General features: G+C 40.9%; 1 protein-coding gene across 1 annotated transcript in view; it reads right to left on the bottom strand.

Moving 5' to 3' along the window:
- The window catches only part of HSPH1 (heat shock protein family H (Hsp110) member 1), a 116,593-nt gene that overhangs the window by 74,128 nt on the left and 18,812 nt on the right, over nt 1-23,653 (bottom strand). The window contains exons 3-11 of the mRNA XM_053708468.1: nt 18,978-19,118; nt 18,318-18,440; nt 16,949-17,048; nt 12,806-12,939; nt 5,773-6,017; nt 4,167-4,395; nt 3,455-3,561; nt 2,914-3,047; nt 2,621-2,826 (exon numbers count right to left, since the gene is read on the bottom strand). Coding sequence (XP_053564443.1) covers nt 2,621-2,826; nt 2,914-3,047; nt 3,455-3,561; nt 4,167-4,395; nt 5,773-6,017; nt 12,806-12,939; nt 16,949-17,048; nt 18,318-18,440; nt 18,978-19,118 — 1,419 coding nt within the window. The remainder of the gene's footprint in view (nt 1-2,620; nt 2,827-2,913; nt 3,048-3,454; nt 3,562-4,166; nt 4,396-5,772; nt 6,018-12,805; nt 12,940-16,948; nt 17,049-18,317; nt 18,441-18,977; nt 19,119-23,653) is intronic.

The raw sequence follows: 23,653 nt of genomic DNA, 5'->3' as shown, positions 1-23,653 counted from the left end.
TTTCGGGGGAACCCGGAAATCCCTTTATCGCACGCCTCTAACTCAGAAGAAGCGGTACTGCACATTCGAGCAAGAGCCATTGGATCTCTGATCCGAGACGTCACTTTGATACCGCAAGATGAGCTGGTGGGAATGGAGGACTCCGTGTTCTCCTCCTGGTTCTCATATGCCCAAGTTGCCACTTTTTGCACAGGCATCCTAAGAAATCTTCATTAACCAGAGGACTCACTCACTTTGAGAGCCTCTGTATGCTAGAGAACACAGCGCAACACATGCTTTCCAAAATATATAAATTATTGACGCCAACTGATTTACTACCTGCCTATGTTCACAGATGGCATTCAGACCTAAATATGAATATAGCCCTGGAGGATTGGGGAAAAATATTCCTCATGCACAAAAAGTGCTCAATCTCCGCTAATACGCAAGAAATGAACTTTAAATTTATTTCTCTCTGGTATTTGACCCCCACCAGATTGAAACAGATTTATAAAAGCGTTGACAATAAATGTTGGAGGGGATGTGGTGAGGAAGCCGAACTCTTACACATTTGGTGGAGAATCGCCCCTTTCTGGAACGAGGTTATCACATACATCAGGGATACATTTTCAGTGAAGTTGCCTCTCAAACCAGACATATTATTTCATTTCCTGCCTAGGGTGGAGGATACTGCCACGCAATTGCTCCTAATGACATTCTTGAATAGCGCCAAGTCCCTTATCCCCCAGACGTGGAAATAGACATTTAATACCCACGCTAGATCATTGGAAGTCCCAGGTGACACTTTATTTAAAATTAGATAGAAGACATTATTGGGAATCGGGCAGAGTAGTGACACATGAGCTAATGATGATTAGATGGAAAGAGGCCATGGGGGAGATGGTGAGATCATGTAGCTATAACTTATCGCGTATCTCAGATGGTGGGCTAGCGCCAGTCTGCACCAGGATGTTTTTTCTGCTTCTCACTTTTTTCGCCCTTCTTTTCATACTGATTATTTGTTTTAACTTACTTACTGCTATCTCTTCTCCCCTCCCACATCTTTTTTTTTTTTTTTTCTCTCCCCCTCCCCCTTTATTTACCCATCCGGCACTTATTTGAATATTAGACTATTATAGATGATCCTAGAAAATACCATAAGATAACACCTTGAATTTTAAGCTATTGGTTTCCTTCCTGCTCCCAACTTTCATTACCACAAAACATTATTCTATGTGGTTTGGTTTTCTTTTTGTTCTAGACACTGTTATAAATAAAAGAAGGAAAGAAAGTAAAAAAAAAAAAAAAAAAAAAAAAAAAAAAGAACACGGAGAAAAGGAAAGAGAAAAGAAAATACTGATTGACTTCCGGTGCAAATAGTGCATATATATTTTGTCTGTTGTAAAATTAGTCAAGATGTAACTATGTAACACTTTGTTTTTGCATCCTTCAAATCCATGGTGGTCATATATTGACCCTCCTGGATCATTAGTAAAATTGTTCGTATGGTCTCCATCTTGAACGATGGGACTCTGAGAAATTTGTTTAGACATTTGAGATCTAAAATCGGTCTGAAGGTTCCCTCTTTTTTGGGAACCACGAACAGATTTGAGTAAAACCCCTGTCCCTGTTTTAGTTTTGGAACTGGACAGATTACAGCCATGGTATAGAGGTCTTCTACACAGCGTAAGAACGCCTCTCTTTTTGTCTGGTCTACAGACCAACATGAAAGATGAAATCTCCCTCTTGGGAGAAAATCCTTGAATTCTAGTCGATACCCCCGAGTCACAATTTATAATGTCCAGGGATCCTGAACGTCCCTTGCCCAAGCCTGGGCGAAGAGAGAAAGTCTGCCCCCTACTAGATCCGGTCCCGGATCGGGGGCTGCCCCTTCATGCTGTCTTGGTAGCAGCAGCGGGCTTCTTGGCCTGTTTACCTTTATTCCAGGTCTGGTTAGGTCTCCAGACTGACTTGGATTGTGCAAAATTCCCCTCCTGCTTTGTGGCGGAGGAGGAAGGGGAGGGTCCGCCTTTAAAGTTTCGAAAGGAACAAAAATTATTTTGTTTAACCCTCATTTTAACGGTCTTGTCCTGAGGAAGGGCATGACCTTTACCTCCAGTAATGTCGGAAATTATTTCCTTTAGTTCAGGCCCGAATAGGGTCTTACCTTTAAAGGGAATAGCTAAAAGTTTAATTTTAATGACACATCAGCAGACCAAGACTTAAGCCATAACGCTCTACGCGCTAGAATAACAAAGCCTGCATTTTTAGCCGCTAATTTAGCCATTTGAAAAGCAGCATCAGTAATAAAAGAATTTGCTAGCTTGAGAGCCTTAATTCTATCCAAAATATTGTCTAATGGGGTCTCAACCTTAAGGAGACTCCTCTAGAGCCTCAAACCAAAAAGCTGCTGCAGTAGTCACTGGAACAATGCACGCTATCGGCTGTAGAAGAAAACCCTGATGAATAAACAACTTCTTTAACAGACCCTCTACTTTTTTATCCATAGGATCTTTGAAAGCACAACTGTCTTATATAGCATAAGCGGAACTTTTGGAAGTAGTGTCTGATTTGTCATCTGTCAATGACTACATAGCAAATAATCAAAATGCTTCAATATATTCTATGGTTTAGCACTTACATTAGGATCGGTGTCCATTGCACACTGGTTCTGCAAGTCTACTTCAGTGTCTGCAGACTGTTCTTCATTCTCCTCCACCTGCAATCGCTCAACCATTGAAGCAGTGGAGACACTGAAAATTCCATGTGTGTTAACGCGAACTTTAACTTTTACTTTGGCCTTCTCGCCATCTTTTGTTGCAGAGATATTTTGCACAACAAATTGACCTAGAAAACAGAAGGTGCATTAGCATTGCCCATGCTATTCCTGCAAATAATGTTCAGTAAAAGAATGTCAATTACATAAATCCATACCAATCTTAGATTCTGGATAAGAGACTGTAGCAGGATCAGAATAAAAGGCTTCCAGTTGGAATGGCCCTTTTCTAAAGAAGGTGAGAACTTTTGAAAAAGGAGCTGCATGGTTTTTGCTGAATACTTCGTGGTTTCTGTGAAGATAAAATCCCCAACATATGCATCATATTAAATTAGGATTGCTTAAATCAATGGAAGTGACCAATTTAAAAAAAAAACAAACAAACAAAAAAAAAAACACACAACACTACTCCAGTCATAGGTTGTATACAAAGGAAACTAGAACAGGAAGGAACTATCTTATTAAGAAGCTCATAATTTAACAAAAAGTAGGCAAGAAAAAAAAAAAAGTGTAGAATGCAAAGTTTAAGTCTCAATTTTTCTATTAAGAGGTCTTAAGAGTAAGAACATGACCCTGACATGAAATTTATAAGTAATTTTCAATAACTATTTTCCATTTTTTATATAAAGGTCCATAACCACTTTGATGGAAATAATGTTGTACTTCATACAAAAGCAATATGGTGGGTGATAAACAAACCCTTCAGCCTCGTCAGCTTCTGTGCTCCATTTCAGGGAAATAGGGTAAGGGACAACATCTGTAACAGAGAATTCTCTCACTTTGAAGGCCGGGGAAAGAATTGCACACTGCAAGAAAGAGAATAAACTGTTATGTCTAGACAGTAATCTGCTGCCTACATTTATCATTGCATACGTGCACTTGTGTGCAACCCCGCCCCTGCCCAGCCAATCAAGCGCGTGCAGGTGATGTCAATCTCCTGTCAGAAAAGTCTAGGGGAATTGATATCTGCCACATAAAAGGTGGAGAATAGGGTTGAGAAAAAGTAGTCTGATGACTGCTGCTTCTTAAATCTCGACTGCAGGCTTACTTGTGCAAACCTGCAGTCGATGTGGCTGAGATAGTTACAAAGAAAAACAGAAAGGAGAACAGAAGCATTATTTGGCACACTTGAAAGGTGGTTATTTGGATGTGGCTGAGATCCCTTGATAAATCTTGGCCTTAAAAACACACACAAAAACACAAAACTAAAATAAATAAAGCACCACTCAACACACCCTTCCTTTTTGTATGTGAAGTATACAAGATATACACACTTTCTACAATCCTGAGTTGTACTGATCACCACAATATACTTTTTGTCCAATATGCCCAGAGAGGTCATCAGAGCAAGTACTAAGAGACTCAAACACACTTTATATACAAGTAATATTACATTTATCCCTCCATTTACCTGCAGTGCACACCCTCTTGCAACCGCTTCATCTGCATTTAATGTTGTGCTAATATCCTTCCCAAAAAACTTTGCAACCCTTTCTTTCACAGCTGGGATTCGAGTAGCGCCCCCAATAATCTCAACTGCATGAATATCTTCAATTTGTAATTGAATCTGCTCCATTAGCGAACGGAGGGGAGGTTCTATTCTTTGCAAGATGTCTGAACACAATTCTTCAAACTGTGACCTTTAAAGAGAAAAAACATTGTTACAATCATTTTTAACATTTTTGTAACCGGAGTGTGCTTCTTAAATTAGGGTAAATGCATACATTTGGGGCTATCTTACTACATCTCATTAGAACACTATTTACAGTTAAAGGGACAGTCTACTTCAACCTTTTTATTGTTTAAAAAGAGATAATCCCTTATACTTTGTATATAAGCCTTTGCAGACTGCTCTCTTATCTCAATACTTTTGACAGAGTTGCCTTTTAGCCAATCAGTACTGACTCATAATTAACTCCACGGGTGTGTTATCTCTATGGCACATGAGAACTAGCAGTGTCTAACAATGAAAAACTGTCAAAATGCACTGAGATAGGAGGTGGTTCAACGGCTTAGAAATCAGTTTATAAACCTACCTAGGTTTAAAGGAAAAGGAGATATGGAGCGCAAAAATGGACACAATCTAAGTGCAGATTTTCCAAATAAAATAGCACAATTACAAATTTAAAAATGCACTCAGAGAGAGGGTCTGTTGCCTTGAGTATCTGTTAAAATATTCCTATATATACAGTATCGGGGAATACGTAACTTGCTCCACGGTCCAGTGAGTGGCCAGCTGTAACACGCCTCAACATACCTAACATTGTTTGAGGTCAGATATGTGAGTGCATTTTTCAATTTGCAATAAATTGTGCCGTTTTATTTAGAAAATCTGCACTTAGATTGAGTCTTTTGTGCACTCTATATCTCCTTTTCCTTTAGATCTATGTTATTTCACATTCATGGATTTCACACCTGTAAACCTTAAAGGAGCTGCATGTGAAGGAGGAACGAAATTGTGCAATTTGGGATCTGTGAACCTACTTGTGTGTACGGGACTGTATAACTACATCACAATATATATATATATATATATATATATATATATATATATATATATATATATATATATATATATATATATATATATATATATATATATATATACACACACACACACACACACATATATACGGTGATTGCCATACGTTTTGGACTGTATTGGCATATATATTTGTAATTATTTTGTTATTCAAGTTATTTTTTAAAAAAAATTCATTCAACTATATGTATATTATAGGGTTCTTAAGATAATTATATATGTACTATTTATTAATCCATTATGCATATTATTCAGTACTTGGCGCTCCTGCGTTGAAGTCTCTACCTAGGTTTAGCTTTCAAGAAAAGAATACCAAGCGAGCAAAGCAAATTTGATGATATAAGTAAATTGCATGCAAGTTTTAATTTTGACTAGACTGTCCCTTTAAGTCAAAGGCCAAATTATATCACTTAATATTTCAAAATACACCAAACAAAAGAGCATTATTAATTGTCAACACTAAGTACCCTCTTACCTGCTCATTCGTCCAGAAACATCAAGGTCATTCATGAAGCATTCAATGTTAAGAGGTAATTCTGTGCTGTTGCTGCTCATAAGTTTTTTCAGCTTTTCACATTCCTGATACAGGCGCAGAAGGGCACGTATTTTTGTGTTCACGTCTATCTTGTATTTTGTTTTAAACTCTGCACAAAAGTGTTCCACTAATTTTTCATCAAAGTTTCTTCCTCCCAGGAATGGATCAAACGCAGTGCCAAGGACCTAAATTAAGTAAGTAATGTGTATATATATATATATAAAAGAATAAACTAACTTTTTTGATAACGAAGACATGTGCCCATCTATGCACTGTTTTATATCAAGTATTTTTGTTTGATAAGAGCACCCAGGCAGATGTGGAGCAGCGAGTGCAAGATAGATTGAAGTTACGCACATATATACAGGCAGATAACCCTTTATTCAAACTGCTTGGGACCGGAAAAGGTTATGATTTTGGAATAGTTTACATTTTGGAATATTTACATCTGAATGCTACAGTTTGGAAAGGGGATAGGAACCCTGTGTAAACAACAAAATCTTAGGTCATTCACACAATATTTACATTGTCATTATACAGCTTATACATGTGACCTAAAAAAAACATAATTTATGCTTACCTGATAAATTCCTTTCTTCTGTAGTGTGATCAGTCCACGGGTCATCATTACTTCTGGGATATTACTCCTCCCCAACAGGAAGTGCAAGAGGATTCACCCAGCAGAGCTGCATATAGCTCCTCCCCTCTACGTCACTCCCAGTCATTCGACCAAGGACCAACGAGAAAGGAAAAGCCAAGGGTGAAGTGGTGACTGGAGTATAAATAAAAAAATATTTACCTGCCTTAAAAACAGGGCGGGCCGTGGACTGATCACACTACAGAAGAAAGGAATTTATCAGGTAAGCATAAATTATGTTTTCTTCTGTTAAGTGTGATCAGTCCACGGGTCATCATTACTTCTGGGATACCAATACCAAAGCAAAAGTACACGGATGACGGGAGGGATAGGCAGGCTCTTTATACAGAAGGAACCACTGCCTGAAGAACCTTTCTCCCAAAAATAGCCTCCGATGAAGCAAAAGTGTCAAATTTGTAAAATTTGGAAAAAGTATGAAGCGAAGACCAAGTTGCAGCCTTGCAAATCTGCTCAACAGAGGCCTCATTCTTAAAGGCCCAAGTGGAAGCCACAGCTCTAGTAGAATGAGCTGTAATTCTTTCAGGAGGCTGCTGTCCAGCAGTCTCATAAGCTAAACGAATTATGCTACGAAGCCAAAAAGAAAGAGGTAGCAGAAGCTTTTTGACCTCTCCTCTGCCCAGAGTAAACGACAAACAGAGAAGACGTTTGTCGAAATTCCTTAGTTGCCTGTAAGTAAAATTTTAGAGCACGGACTACATCCAGGTTGTGCAGTAGACGTTCCTTCTTCGAAGAAGGATTTGGGCACAAAGAAGGAACAACAATCTCTTGATTGATATTCCTGTTAGTCACTACCTTAGGTAAGAACCCAGGTTTAGTACGCAGAACTACCTTATCCGAATGAAAAATCAAATAAGGAGAATCCCAATGTAAGGCTGATAATTCAGAGACTCTTCGAGCCGAGGAAATAGCCATTAAAAATAGAACTTTCCAAGATAACAACTTTATATCAATGGAATGAAGGGGTTCAAACGGAACGCCCTGTAAAACATTAAGAACAAGGTTTAAACTCCATGGTGGAGCAACAGTTTTAAACACAGGCTTAATCCTGGCCAAAGCCTGACAAAAAGCCTGGACGTCAGGAACTTCTGACAGACGTTTGTGTAACAGAATGGACAGAGCTGAGATCTGTCCCTTTAATGAACTAGCAGATAAACCCTTTTCTAAACCTTCTTGTAGAAAAGACAATATCCTAGGAATCCTAACCTTACTCCAAGAGTAACCTTTGGATTCACACCAATATAGGTATTTACGCCATATCTTATGGTAAATCTTTCTGGTAACAGGCTTCCTAGCCTGTATTAAGGTATCAATAACTGACTCCGAAAACCCACGTCTTGATAAAATCAAGCGTTCAATTTCCAAGCAGTCAGCTTCAGAGAAGTTAGATTTTGATGTTTGAAGGGACCCTGTATCAGAAGGTCCTGTTTCAGAGGTAGAGACCAAGGTGGACAGGATGACATGTCCACCAGGTCTGCATACCAAGTCCTGCGTGGCCACGCAGGTGCTATTAGAATCACTGATGCTCTCTCTTGTTTGATTCTGGCAATCAATCGAGGAAGCATCGGGAAGGGTGGAAACACGTAAGCCATCCTGAAGTCCCAAGGTGCTGTCAGGGCATCTATCAGGACTGCTCCTGGATCCCTGGATCTGGACCCGTAACGAGGAAGCTTGGCGTTCTGTCGAGACGCCATGAGATCTATCTCTGGTTTGCCCCAACGTCGAAGTATATGGGCAAAGACCTCCGGATGGAGTTCCCACTCCCCCGGATGAAAAGTCTGACGACTTAAGAAATCCGCTTCCCAGTTCTCCACTCCCGGGATGTGGATTGCTGACAGGTGGCAAGAGTGAGACTCTGCCCAGCGAATTATCTTTGATACTTCCATCATAGCTAGGGAGCTTCTTGTCCCTCCCTGATGGTTGATGTAAGCTACAGTCGTGATGTTGTCCGACTGAAACCTGATGAACCCCCGAGTTGTCAACTGGGGCCAAGCCAGGAGGGCATTGAGAACTGCTCTCAATTCCAGAATGTTTATTGGCAGGAGACTCTCCTCCTGACTCCATTGTCCCTGAGCCTTCAGAGAATTCCAGACGGCACCCCAACCTAGAAGGCTTGCGTCTGTTGTTACAATTGTCCAGTCTGGTCTGCTGAATGGCATCCCCCTGGACAGATGTGGCCGAGAAAGCCACCATAGAAGAGAATTTCTGGTCTCTTGATCCAGATTCAGAGAAGGGGATAAGTCTGAGTAATCCCCATTCCACTGACTTAGCATGCACAGTTGCAATGGTCTGAGGTGTAAGCGTGCAAAGGGTACTATGTCCATTGCCGCTACCATTAAGCCGATTACCTCCATGCATTGAGCCACTGACGGGTGTTGAATGGAATGAAGGGTGCGGCAAGCACTTTGAAGTCTTGTTAGCCTGTCCTCTGTCAGGTAAATCTTCATTTCTACAGAATCTATCAGAGTCCCCAGGAAGGGAACTCTTGTGAGTGGAACGAGTGAACTTTTCTTTTCGTTCACCTTCCATCCATGTGACCTTAGAAATGCCAGTACTAACTCTGTATGAGACTTGGCAGTTTGAAAGCTTGAAGCTTGTATCAGAATGTCGTCTAGGTATGGAGCTACCGAGATTCCCCGCGGTCTTAGTACCGCCAGAAGAGCACCCAGAACCTATGTGAAGATTCTTGGAGCTGTAGCCAATCCGAATGGAAGAGCCACAAACTGGTAATGCCTGTCTAGGAAGGCAAACCTTAGGTACCGGTAATGATCTTTGTAAATCGGTATGTGAAGGTAAGCATCTTTTAAATCTACAGTGGTCATGTACTGACCCTCTTGGATCATAGGTAAAATTGTCTGAATAGTCTCCATCTTGAACGATGGAACTCTTAGGAATTTGTTTAGGATCTTTAACTCCAGGATTGGTCTGAAAGTTCCCTCTTTTTTGGGAACCACAAACAGATTTGAGTAAAACCCCTGTCCCTGTTCCGATCGTGGAACTGGATGGATTACTCCCATTAACAAGAGCTCTTGTACGCAGCGTAGAAACGCCTCTTTCTTTGTCTGGATTGTTGACAACCTTGACAGATGAAATCTCTCTCTTGGAGGAGAGTATTTGAAGTCCAGAAGGTATCCCTGAGATATTATCTCTAGCGCCCAGGGATCCTGAACATCTCTTGCCCAAGCCTGGGCGAAGAGAGAAAGTCTGCCCCCCACTAGATCCGATCCCGGATCGGGGGCCCTCAATTCATGCTGTTTTAGGGGCAGCAGCAGGTTTCCTGGTCTGCTTGCCCTTGTTCCAGGACTGGTTAGGTTTCCAGCCTTGCCTGTAGCGAGCAACAGCTCCTTCCTGTTTTGGTGCAGAGGAAGTTGATGCTGCTCCTGCTTTGAAATTACGAAAGGAACGAAAATTAGACTGTCTAGCCTTAGCTTTGGCTTTGTCCTGAGGCAGGGCATGGCCTTTACCTCCTGTAATGTCAGCGATAATCTCTTTCAACCCGGGCCCGAATAAGGTCTGCCCTTTGAAAGGTATATTAAGCAATTTAGACTTAGAAGTAACATCAGCTGACCAGGATTTTAGCCACAGCGCCCTGCGTGCCTGAATGGCGAATCCTGAATTCTTCGCCGTAAGTTTAGTAAGATGTACTACGGCCTCCGAAATGAATGAATTAGCTAGTTTAAGGACTCTAAGCCTGTCCGTAATGTCGTCCAGAGTAGCTGAACCAATGTTCTCTTCCAGAGACTCAATCCAGAATGCCGCTGCAGCCGTGATCGGCGCAATGCATGCAAGGGGTTGCAATATAAAACCTTGTTGAACAAACATTTTCTTAAGGTAACCCTCTAACTTTTTATCCATTGGATCTGAAAAAGCACAGCTATCCTCCACCGGGATAGTGGTACGCTTAGCTAAAGTAGAAACTGCTCCCTCCACCTTAGGGACCGTTTGCCATAAGTCCCTTGTGGTGGCGTCTATTGGAAACATTTTTCTAAATATCGGAGGGGGTGAGAACGGCACACCGGGTCTATCCCACTCCTTAGTAACAATTTCAGTAAGTCTCTTAGGTATAGGAAAAACCTCAGTACTCGTCGGTACCGCAAAATATTTATCCAACCTACACATTTTCTCTGGTATTGCAACTGTGTTACAATCATTCAGAGCCGCTAACACCTCCCCTAGTAATACACGGAGGTTTTCCAGTTTAAATTTAAAATTTGAAATATCTGAATCCAGTCTGTTTGGATCAGAACCGTCACCCACAGAATGAAGTTCTCCGTCCTCATGTTCTGCCACCTGTGACGCAGTGTCTGACATGGCCCTAATATTATCAGCGCACTCTGTTCTCACCCCAGAGTGATCACGCTTACCTCTTAGTTCTGGTAATTTAGCCAAAACCTCAGTCATAACAGTAGCCATATCCTGTAATGTGATTTGTAATGGCCGCCCAGATGTACTCGGCGCTACAATATCACGCACCTCCCTCTGAGCGGGAGATGCAGGTACTGACACGTGAGGCGAGTTAGTCGGCATAACTCTCCCCTCGTTGTTTGGTGAAATTTGTTCAATTTGTACAGATTGACTTTTATTTAAAGTAGCATCAATACAGTTAGTACATAAATTTCTATTGGGCTCCACTTTGGCATTGCAACAAATGACACAGGTATCATCCTCTGAATCAGACATGTTTAACACACTAGCAAATAAACTTGCAACTTGGAAATACAATTCAATTAGAATAATATTAAAACGTACTGTGCCTTTAAGAAGCACAGAAGATCTATGACAGTTGAAAATTAATAAATTGAAACAGTTATAGCCTCAATCCTTGTAAACAACACAACTTTAGCAAAGGTTTAATCCCATTAGCAAAGATAACAAATTCTGAAAGCAGGAAACAAATTACAGAATAAACGTTTTTTATCTCAGTCAACTATAATTCTCACAGCTCTGCTGAGAGAAATTACCTCCCTCAAAATAAGTTTTGAAGACCCCTGAGCTCTGTAGAGATGAACCGGATCATGCAGGAAATACAATGAGTTGCTGACTGAAATATCTGATGCGTAGCAAAAGCGCCAAAAAACGGCCCCTCCCCCTCACACACAGTAGTGAGAGAGAACAGAAACTGTCAGAAAAAAGATTAAGCAACTGCCAAGTGGAAAAATAGTGCCCAAACATTTATTCACTCAGTACCTCAGCAAATGAAAACGATTTTACATTCCAGCAAAAACGTTAAACATAATTTCTAGTTATTAAACAGCTTTATGTATTTCTTACAGTGTAATTCTAGTGAAGTACCATTCCCCAGAATACTGAAGTGTAAAGTATACATACATGACATTATATCGGCATGGCAGGATTTTCTCATCAATTCCATTGTCAGAAAATAAAAGCTGCTACATACCTCTATGCAGATTCATCTGCCCGCTGTCCCCTGATCTGAAGTTTACCTCTCCTCAGATGGCCGAGAAACAGCAATATGATCTTAACTACTCCGGCTAAAATCATAGCAAAAACTCTGGTAGATTCTTCTTCAAACTCTGCCAGAGAGATAATAACACACTCCGGTGCTATTTTAAAATAACAAACTTTTGATTGAAGATATAAAACTAAGTATAATCACCATAGTCCTCTCACACATCCTATCTAGTCGTTGGGTGCAAGAGAATGACTGGGAGTGACGTAGAGGGGAGGAGCTATATGCAGCTCTGCTGGGTGAATCCTCTTGCACTTCCTGTTGGGGAGGAGTAATATCCCAGAAGTAATGATGACCCGTGGACTGATCACACTTAACAGAAGGAAGGTAGTTATATATATATATATATATATATATATATATATATATATATATATATATATATATATATATATATATATATATATATAAAAATAATACTTTTCTATAGAAAGTACCCTCAGAAAGATAGTACTGTAATCAGAAGGTAACATTTATGGTTTTAAATAAATATATACTATTTACATTTAAGAACAAAAAAAACAAAATACACAGGCAAAGAAGTTTACGACTTAAAAGCAGGGCAAAAATTGTTAATTTTTATAAAAATATTAATAAAAAGTTTAAATATATATATATATATATATATATATATATATATATATATATATATATATATATATATATATATATATATATATATATATATATATATATATATATATATATATATATATATCTATATATATATATCAAGTGCATTACTAGAAGCCTTAAATAAGAAGCCCAAATAGCATTTTTGTACAGAAAGAATGTCAAAGTTGGAAAGGAAAAAAAAAAAATTAAATTTCAAATTATAGGCAAGATACCTTAAGTTTGCCTTTGTTAAAGGAACAGGCAGAAACTTGGAAAGCAGAATGTCCCATATCAACAAAAACTACTATTTTGGGTTTTTCTTCAGGTGCTGGCAGATCTTGCTTGTATATCCCATAGGCCAATGCAACTAAGCAATAAAATAAAAAAAAATAAAAAAATAAATAGGTATATATAAAACATCACAGTGCCCAAGTAACATTACTTAAAGGTCAAAAAGATGGTTCTATTTTGAAAATGCATCAACATTTAAATTATTAAAAAAATAATTTATATGTAATTGAAACATGTTAAGAATGACAGTGGGTTAAATAAATATTGTACATTTACCTAAGCATCCGAATCACTTATTTATAGATTTAATAAATAGGCTTAATAGAATAACAAAGGAAATTTAAATTTGACTCAAGACGATGTTAGTTAAGGAACAGTATACCTTTCTCTTATTTAAATTGTTCCCAGTTATCCATTTTACCTGCTGGAGTATATTAAAATTATGCTTACCTGATAATTTCATTTTCTTCCGTGGGAAACAGTCCACAGCCGCATTCATTACTTGTGGGAAAAAACAACCTGGCCACCAGGAGGAGGCAAAGACACACCAGCCAATACTCCTCCCACTTCCCCTACCCCCCAGTCATTCTGCCGAGGAAACAGGATCAGTGGAAGAAATATCAAGGTGAAAGGGTGCCAGAAGACTAGACACAAAAAACGGGCTGTGAACTCTTTACCACGGAAGAAAATTAAATTATCAGGTAAGCATAATTTATGTTTTTCTTCCTAATGGGAAAGAGTCCACAGCCGCATTCATTACTTGTGGGAAAATTATACCCAAGCCAAAGAGGACACTGAATGCCAAGAACGGGAGGGTAAGAAGCAGCCCAATCTGAGGGCACCAGGACTGAACCACATACCATAAATAAAAAGGTCCCGCTTCATCCAAAAGCAGGGAGCAAAAACCATGAAGGAAAAAAAAGGGCCCCAAGGACACAAATGACAGTCCCAAGCCTAAGTAAAAACCACTTTAAACACCACCGAGCAAACAAAAATCGAAGCGCACTATCGCCTAAAGGCAGATTCCATACACACGCCCCCATAAAGGGAACCCTGACCAACTTAACTCTCCAAAGGAAGAAGCAAGGTAGAGGGATAACTAACCAGAACTCTGTCTTCCAAAAGACAGATCAAACTAGCTCAGGAGACTCCATAAAGCCTTACTAGATGCCAGAAAAAAAAAAGAGCATCATCAGCCAAACACGACCAAGTCGGAGACCGAAAGAGAACAGAAACTAAGTAGCACGCTATAGTGCAGCCACAGATAAAAGGAAAAAAAATCCCTTGTCCATGTCCCCAGCTGGAGGGAACCAAGCAGTATGCTTCAAACCAAAAAGGAGACCGAGGCACCTCCCTACAAGAACTCTGCAGCTCGGGAGAAAAGGAACCAGCAAAAACCAAATTCCTAGACAAAACACCCCGCAGAACCGCCAGAAAAGTCCAGGGACAGAGTGCTCCCCCCCTTGAACGAGAGGGAGGAACACCACCAGTCACCTCGAAAGAGTGTGACCAGAAACACAGGCAGAGTCCCACCAGAACCAGAGGAACACCGAATCCAGAAGTCCACTCCCAAGGGCATCTTCATCCTTGAACCAGGGACAAACAGGAATACACCCCCCAGAGACAAAAGTCCCCCAAGGGAAGACGGAGGACAAGGGAAACCTTGCCCCCCAGGACCCCAAACTCGACACAGGAATCAAAACGAACCCAAAATGAGCCAGCCCCCCAAAGGAGCAGAGACTACTCAAGGTAGCAATCTTGGGGCCCCACAACAGATACCTGTGGGGAAGATGAGTACAAAGTGACCCTTACCAAGGCACTACACAGGAATGCTGATGCAAGGTCAGAGCACCAGAACAACAGACCCCAAAGGAAGTCCAGAACACATTCCCTCACAGAAAACAAAAGGCCCCAAGCAGCCAAAAGAAGGGGACCAGGCTCTCTAAAGAGAGAAAAAGAAAAACCCCTTCCCGACGCAACCTGAATACCAGAGCGAAAAACCGGGACAAGCATAGACAGAGCTATACCAACACCACCCTGAACCCCAGCCAAATCGCAGATCCACGAATAGACCTGAAGAAGAGGACCCCGACCAAAATTCCGGTCAGACACTCCTCACCCGAGGAGGGAACCCGAAAGAAACGGGAACTCTAGTAAAACCCCAAGAAAAAGGATTGCGAAAAAGACGCAGAACCGATCTCAAGGAGATAGAACCTTGACACAGAGCTAAACTCTGCGACATTCAGAAACTAGGGTCCCACATCGGCACCCAACCCTAAGAGTGTGGATAAAATTCTGGAAAAACCAGAAACGAAACAAGGCGACCCCAATAACCACGGGTTCCAGTTAGAGGAGACCTCCAGCAGAGAGAAAGGTGACCAGGCCCCCGCATGGCAAGTCACAGGCTAGCCGCCCCACAGTACTGCTGCCGGATCACCAATAATGCAGGCATGATCCCGCTATGCCTCGCCTACCAATCAAGTGCTCCACCTCTAATCCATGAGGAGGATCCATTAAAAGCAGAAGGAAACAAGGTCCAGAGACCCCAGGAGTCTAAACCAAGAAGACCAAGGCCCAAAAACCGCCCTAGTGGAGAAGGCCCCGCCCCCCTGAAAGGAGAGCCAAAGCGATGCGGCGGAAGCCACCAACCAAGCCCCGGGAACAGAGTGGCACGCCCAATCTCTCCAGGTAAGCAGACCTGAAGGTCCGGATGTAGATGTATAGTGTAGTTTGTGAAAACAAACAATAAAACAAAAAAACTCAAGGTCCCGCTGGACCCATCAGGAGTCACTCACCCAACAGTCCGGAAACAACTTCCAAGGAAGTAATAAAAAAGACCTTCCCAGAAATTCCAAAAGGAATAATTAAATAAAAAAAAGATATCCTTACCGAATGAAAGAAAAATAAGGCAGACCGAAGGCATCCGCCAAAAAAAAAACAAAAAAAAAAAACTCTGCCCCAGAGCCAATACCCACTACACAAAGCAGGGAGATCACATAAGAAACATGATTAAGGAACCCCACCCTGTTCACAAATCCCCCCTAAGGAAGGAATTATCCCATAGTTCCCAGATCTGAACAGAGGAGTCTCACTGAGACCCATACCTATCTGTCACATAACATTCATATTGATAAAATGAAACAATCTTACCGGAATCTACGCCATGGAACAGGAACACGGCCCTTCAAGTGTGACGGAAAGTAGCGTCGCCTCCGTCATGGACTTGAGAGAAGACAGCAGCAGGTAGCGAAGCGAAGGATCGGCAACGCCAAGTTCTAGAGGAGCTGTTAATATGAGTCAGGATGGTGTCGCAGAGAGAACTCCCACTGCATCTCCGGACTCTAACATTTGCCCAGGCCCTCACTGAGAGACTAACAGGACTATTCAAAACTCCTGTCCCATTGCGAAGAGTACTACCCTCCATGAGATACACTTCACGTAAAAATTAATAAAAGTATTTTCTTCAAAAAATAAAACTGACACTTTTCTGCCAACCTCCTGGGAAGAAAGGCAGAGAATGACGGGGATAGGGGAAGTGGTAGGAGTATTTGAGCCTTTGGCTGGTGTGTCTTTGCCTCCTCTTGGTGGACAGGTACTTATTTCCCACAAGTTATGAATGCGGCTGTGGACTCGTTCCCATTAGGAAGAAAATGTTCATTTTCAGTTCTTTGTACAGAGACAGAGGTAAGGGAAGCATTTGAGTGATAAGATAACGAGATCTGATCTGTCTGCAAGCTTAGCTTATTTTAATGGGCTGTGGTGTCAAGGAGCAAATCCAGAAATGTATTTTGCATAAAGAAGCATAATAATTTCTCATACATTTTATACGCTGCAGCTGGTATAAAATGTCATGGGGAACACATAAAGGAGAAAACAATTTTACAGTGAACTGTCCCTTTAATGTAGCAAAACAATCAGTTCAATATTGTCAGGGTGAAGTAGTCATGGATAATATTAAGCAATCATTTGAAGAATATTTATCAACTATAAATGAAGGACTACTAGAAGTCTATAAACTTAATAGAGGGGGGGGGGGTGGAATGTGAACTTAAGGTGCAGATAGGCTTGCTACATTGTATACATACCTGCAGTCATGTCATTCATTAATTTAAGACAATTCAAGCCAACTATCTGAGCTGCATCCAGTACAGATCTCCGTTCTGCATCAGTGAAGAATGATGGAATCTGAAACAGAATGAAATGACCATTGTTTGTTTTGATACATGTTAAAGTATTTTGTTGGTTATATATAAAAAAAAACACTGTTAAAAGGTCTTAAAATATCATTGATAACATATTAGGCTACGATCTACATTTCTCTTTTTAAAAAAAAAAAAAAAAAAAAAAAAAAAAAAAAACACACACACGCCACCACCACAACTACCTATAGTTTACGCTTTAAAAGTACTATAATAACCTGAATTAAATTATCAGTGGGAGGAAAATATACTGTATTATATGTCTGTACAGCATGTGTAATCAGGAATTGTGTCCATTTTGTGAAGCAGCAAAACGAACAAATAAACCAAGGAAATGTGATTACCCCTTTACAAAAAGCCAGTGATTTATGGTCACAAACAATGTGTTATTTAACTTAATAAAGCCTACATTGATTATGGCAAGGAGTAGAAAAGATGGGACAGTCAACATTGTAAAATAGAATGGTATTTGCACACAGTTGATCCCGAATATCAAAGCAAGTAAAAAATAAATCAGACACGTTCCAACAAAATAGATTTTGATCTAAAAAAACAAGCACAACTTATTTTTATTTTATATTGTTTACATTTCAAGGTTTCATCCAGTCTCTTTTGATATGCCCCTTCTCGACATTTAAAATACTTTAGTATTTTACCCACATACAATTACGTTTTATATGCCAAACCTTAAAAGAGACACTTAAGTCAAAATTAAATCTATCATGATTCAGAAAGAGAACAATTTTAAGAATCATTCTAATTTTCTTCCATAATCAAATTTTGCACAGTCTTTCTATATACACGCACTTTTTGAGGCATCAGCTTCTACTGAGCATGTGCACAAGCTCACAGGGTAAGCTTAGACTAGTGTGTGATTGGCTGATGTCTGTACATGATTTAGGGGGCTGGCAAATGGGAGAAAAAATAAAAAATTTGCCAGAAAACAAAAAAAAAAAATAATAAAAAAAAAATAAAAATAAAAATCTACTGCTTTTGTGAAATTAAGTAAAAGTGTTATTGCATGTCTGTTTATTGTGCAGTTCTACTGTATTTATTGGTCCTTTAATTTGACTTGCTGCCCCATTAATTTACCTTCCCTTTACTTTTAAACAGCTGGGCCCAATGTACAGTGCACACAGACAGACTATGTGAGAATTGGATTATTTGTGATAAACCTAAAAGGCTCCCCTCTAGAACCCTGAGCTATATAGCCACTACATTTTTCTCTGCACGTTATAGTGAAGCAAACACTTACAGATATGACACAGTCTGTCACTTGCTTTTTGAGGTTGTACTCAGCAGTCTCCTTTAATTTTGTCAACAGCATAGCAGTTATCTGTTCAACACTGAAGAAGTGCTCCTCTTCCATATACATTACCTGCATATTACAAAAAAAATGTGTTATCTACAAAACTTAATTCAGAGGAGAAAAAAAAATAATAATTCTAAAATTACTGGAAATATGGAACAATTAATAATGCACATATATTGCAACGTTTTTTTTTCTAAACTAAAACAGTTTGAAATTGAAAAATAAAATGTTTAATGTCCCTTTAAAAAGGATAATTGTGTGAGCCACAACAGATTGATTGGCTGGAAATAGGGGTTTTTTTTTTTAATTATTATTATGAATGACTCCCTTGATATTAAAACTGCATTAAGATTTATCTTTAGCGCTTCTTAAAAGAAATAGCAGGGAGAAAACAAATTCAAATGCATGTGGTATATTAACCAACTGTGGCCAGAAGGTAGATAGAGATGTACCAAAATATCTTTATTATAACTGATACATGACAATTCTGTAGTTAATCACATATACGGACAAGCACATTGTGTTAACACACTTGGTAAACTAGTATACTTCAACTTATTTAGGACTGGCCACCCTGATACAATAAATATAAAAACTACTTACCTTTACTCCAACCCCACCATTTTTCATGGGGACCAGATCATATGCCAAACCATTCTTTTCTTTCTGAACAAATGGGTCGTTAAAGGCTCTTCCATGAAATTTCTTGAAACCAGATACAGTGTTATTTGCATTTGTGACTTGCTGTAGGAAAAAAATATATATATTCTAAAAAGGAATACTTTTATAGTCTTTGGATTTTAATAATGCATTCCAAACATGACCAAATAACATAACTGAAGATTAACAAATTCCAGGACAATAATAACAGTTAAAAATAAATAAATCACATGCCACAGAGAATACAAATCAAACATTGATAAATGTATAGATCCAAACTAGTAAGAAATTGCAGTGGACAAGAACGAAAGAATATCAAGACAGATATTCCAACTCTCCCGGAAGTTCCCAGGAGTCTCCTGCATTGAAATAGCTGCTCCCTGACACCCGAAAAACAAAATTATGCTTACCTGATAATTCCATTTCCATCTGTGGGAGGAGAGTCCACTGCTTCATACATTTCTTGTGGGAATTAAGAACCTGGACACCAGGAGGAGGCAGACAACCCAGCCAAAGGCTTAAATACCTCCCCCACTCCCCTCATCCCCCCAGTCATTCTGCCAAGGGAACAAGGAACAGTAGGAGAAATATCAGGGTATAAATGTTGCCAGAAGATTAAATTTAGGGCCGCCCCCCGGAGAAACAGGCGGGAGCAGAGGACTCTCCTCCCACAGATGGAAATGAAATTATCAGGTAAGCATAATTTATGTTTTTCATCTTAATGGGAGTAGATTTCACTGCTTTATTCATTACTTGTGGGAACAAATACCCAAGCTCTAAAGTACACTGAATGAAGAAAACAGAGGGTAAAAGGACACGGACCCTATACCGAGGGCACCACAGCCTACAGAACCTTTCCCAAAAGCTGCCGAAGCAAAAACATCAAATTTGGAAAACGTTGAAAAAGAATGTAGAGAGGACCAAGTGGCCGCCTTATAAATCTGCTCCATAGAAGCCTCATTCTTAAAAGGCACAAGAAGAGGCCACAGCTCTAGTTGAATGATCCGTAATCCTCAGAGGAAGCTTATGTCCCGCTGTCTCATGCGAAACGGAGGACACTCCTCAGCCAAAAAGATAAGGAAGTCGAAGAGGCCCTCTGACCCCCACGCTTCCTGGAAAAAGAACAGACAGAGAAAGAATTTTGTCTAAATCCCTACGTGGCCTGAAGATAGGACTTCAAGGCACAAACCACATCCAGAATTACGTTGAAAGGAGCCACAATCTCTTGATTGATGTTGCAAATTGACACAACCTTAGGAAGAAAACCTAACTTGGTTCGAAGAGCAACCTTAGCATAGAAAGCCAGATAAGGAGGGACGCATTGCAAGGCAGTACTCACAGCTACTCTGTGTGCAGAAGAAATAGCCCGTAGAAAAGGAACCATCCAAGAAAATAGTATAATGTCTACTTCATGCATAGGCTCCAACGGAGCCTGTGCAAAACGAACAAGATTCCAACTCCAAGGAGGAGCAATAGATCTAAACACAGGTGTGATCCTAGCAGAGCCTTAACAAGTGACTGCACATCAGGAAGTTCAGCAAACCTCTTGTGCAGTAACACAGGGCCGTAATCTGCCCCCTTCAGGGGACTTGCAGAAAAGCCCTTCTCCAGTTCATCCTGGAGAACAGAATAAGTAGGTCCTCCACACCCTATGATAGATTTGACGAACAGTTACAAGCTTGAATGAGAGTAAAAATAACACTCTTAGAAACACCTCTCTTGTCTAGGACTAAGCATTCAATCTCCACGCAGTCAGCCTCAGAGATCTAGACATAGATGGACTAAGAGACCTTGGTCAGCAGATCCCTGCGACAAGGTAACTTCTTCGGAAAAGATAACGACATCCCCACTAGTCCGCAAACCATATCCTTCGCGGCCAAGACGGATCAGTATCACTGATGACTGCTTGATTCAAGCCTCTACACTAGGAAGTAGTGGTAACAGGCTGTAAAAGATAAATAAAACTTCCAAGGCCCCGCTAATGCATCCGTTAGCTCCGCCTGAGGATCCCTGTACCTTGACCCATATCTGGGTAACTTGGTAATGAGACGTCATAAGATCTTCCTCTTGCAAATTTCCGCAAACACTCAGGATGGAGAGACCAATCCCCTGGATTAAAAGTATTGTCTGCTGAGGAAATCCTCTTCCCAGTTGTCCACACCCGGAATGTGGATCTCTGACAGCAAAGAAATGTGGGTCTCCGCGCACTCCAGAATCTGAGATACTTCCTTGTCCCCCCCTGATGGTTAATGTAAGCCACCGAGGATATATTGTCCGATTGGAAACTGATAAACTCGGACAAACCCAGCAGAGGCCAAGCCTTCAGAGCATTGTATATTGCCCGAAGATCCCAAATACGATCAGGAAGGAGTCTATAGGCCCTGTGCCTTCCTGGCACCCCAAACAGCTCCCCATCCTGACACTCCAACTGTAGTCACAATCACCCAGGATGGTCTTGAGACAGACATCCCTTGTACAAGGGATCTGAACAAAAACACCAAGAGAGCGATTCTCTCGATCGGTTGTCCAGAAAAATCTGTTGAGACAGACCCGAATGATCGCAGTTCCACTGCTTCAGCATGCGCAGTTGCAACAGTCTGACGTGTAACCTGGAAAAGGAAATGATGTCCATGCTGGGCGCCATAAGACCAATCACCTCCATAAACCGAGCCACAGATGGCCTTAAGGAGGTCAAGACATGTCGAGCAACGTCTCTGGTCTGTAAGAAACGTTCTCATGTACATGGAGACTATTATACTGCCCGAGAATTCTACCCTGGTACTTGAAATAAGAGAACTCTCTAGATTTATCTTCCATCCAAGGGATTGAAAAAGACAGAGGAAAGATTCTGAATGGTCCACTCTCCGAAAAACTTCTTGGAGAATGCTGCGTTACCCGGGAATCAAACCCAGGTCAACTACTTGGAAGGTAGCTATGCTCACCACTATACCAGCTAGGCCAAACAGAAGATCAATGAACTGGAAGTACTGGTCCAGGAACGCAAACCCTAGGAACTGGAAGTGGTCCATGAAGGGAGCATTATTCAGATCTATCGTGGTCATGAACTGCCCTTCTCGAATAAGGGGAAGAATGGACCTATTGTCTCCCTCTTGAACGAGGGGACAATTTAAAAACTTGTTTAAGCACTACAGATCCAAATAGGTTGGAAAGTTCCCTCCTACTTTGGAACCACGAAAAGGTTTGAATAATATACAAAACCTCTCACTGCGATACGCACCGGGACAATAACTCCTAAGTGAACAGATCCCGCACTGAGACTTGAAACCTATCTTGTAACCCTGAGCTATGACCTCCAGGACCCATGGATCCTGCACGTCCCTGAACCAAGCGACTGAAAAGAGCGACAGTCTGCCCCCTACACGATCCAGAAGAGGACCGGGGACCGCCCATTCATGCAGACTTAAGACTCGGCGAGCTTCTTGCTCTGCTTGGATTTATTCCAGGACTGAGCCGGCTTCCAACAGCTCTTAGTTTGCTCAGGTTTAGCGGAGGACTGCTGACATGGGCTTTAACAAAACGGAAAGAATAAAAATTGTCCCTTAGACTCTCATATTCTCTTGCGGTAGAAGGGCCCCTTGCCCCCTGTGACAGTGGACCAAACAAAATCATTCCCTCAAAGGAGAGGGAAAGAAGTCTAGACTTAGAAGTCATATCCGCAGACTATGACTTCAGCCAGAGCCCGACGGGCCTGAACAGAAAAAATTGAAGTCTTAGCATTTAGGCGAATAATCTGCCTAATAGCATCATAGATAAAAGAATTAGCAACTCTCAAGGCCGTAAATCTTTCCTGAGTAACATTGAGGGAACCCCCAATCAATCCTATAAGGAGTCACACCAGAAGATAGTTTCTCCAGCAACGGCCACGTCTGGTTGTAAAAAAACAGAATTTATGCTTACCTGATAAATTACTTTCTCCAACGGTGTATCCGGTCCACGGCGTCATCCTTACTTGTGGGAATATCTCTTTCCCAACAGGAAATGGCAAAGAGTCCCAGCAAAGCTGGCCATATAGTCCCTCCTAGGCTCCGCCCACCCCAGTCATTCGACCGACGGACAGGAGGAAAAAATAGGAGAAACCATATGGTACCGTGGTGACTGTAGTTAGAGAAAATAATTCATCAGACCTGATTAAAAAACCAGGGCGGGCCGTGGACCGGACACACCGTTGGAGAAAGTAATTTATCAGGTAAGCATAAATTCTGTTTTCTCCAACATTGGTGTGTCCGGTCCACAGCGTCATCCTTACTTGTGGGAACCAATACCAAAGCTTTAGGACACGGATGAAGGGAGGGAGCAAATCAGGTTACCTAAACGGAAGGTACCACAGCTTGCAAAACCTTTCTCCCAAAAATAGCCTCCGAAGAAGCAAAAGTATCAAATTTGTAAAATTTGGCAAAAGTGTGCAGTGAAGACCAAGTCGCTGCCTTACATATCTGGTCAACAGAAGCCTCGTTCTTGAAGGCCCATGTGGAAGCCACAGCCCTAGTGGAGTGAGCAGTGATTCTTTCAGGAGGCTGCCGTCCGGCAGTCTCGTAAGCCAATCGGATGATGCTTTTAAGCCAAAAGGAAAGAGAGGTAGAAGTCGCTTTTTGACCTCT

The sequence above is a fragment of the Bombina bombina genome, chromosome 3 (assembly GCF_027579735.1).
Source record: "Bombina bombina isolate aBomBom1 chromosome 3, aBomBom1.pri, whole genome shotgun sequence".
Taxonomy (NCBI): Eukaryota; Metazoa; Chordata; class Amphibia; order Anura; family Bombinatoridae; genus Bombina; species Bombina bombina.
The sequence above is the reverse complement of the archived record's forward strand: the minus strand, read 5'-3'. Positions and strand labels throughout refer to the sequence as shown.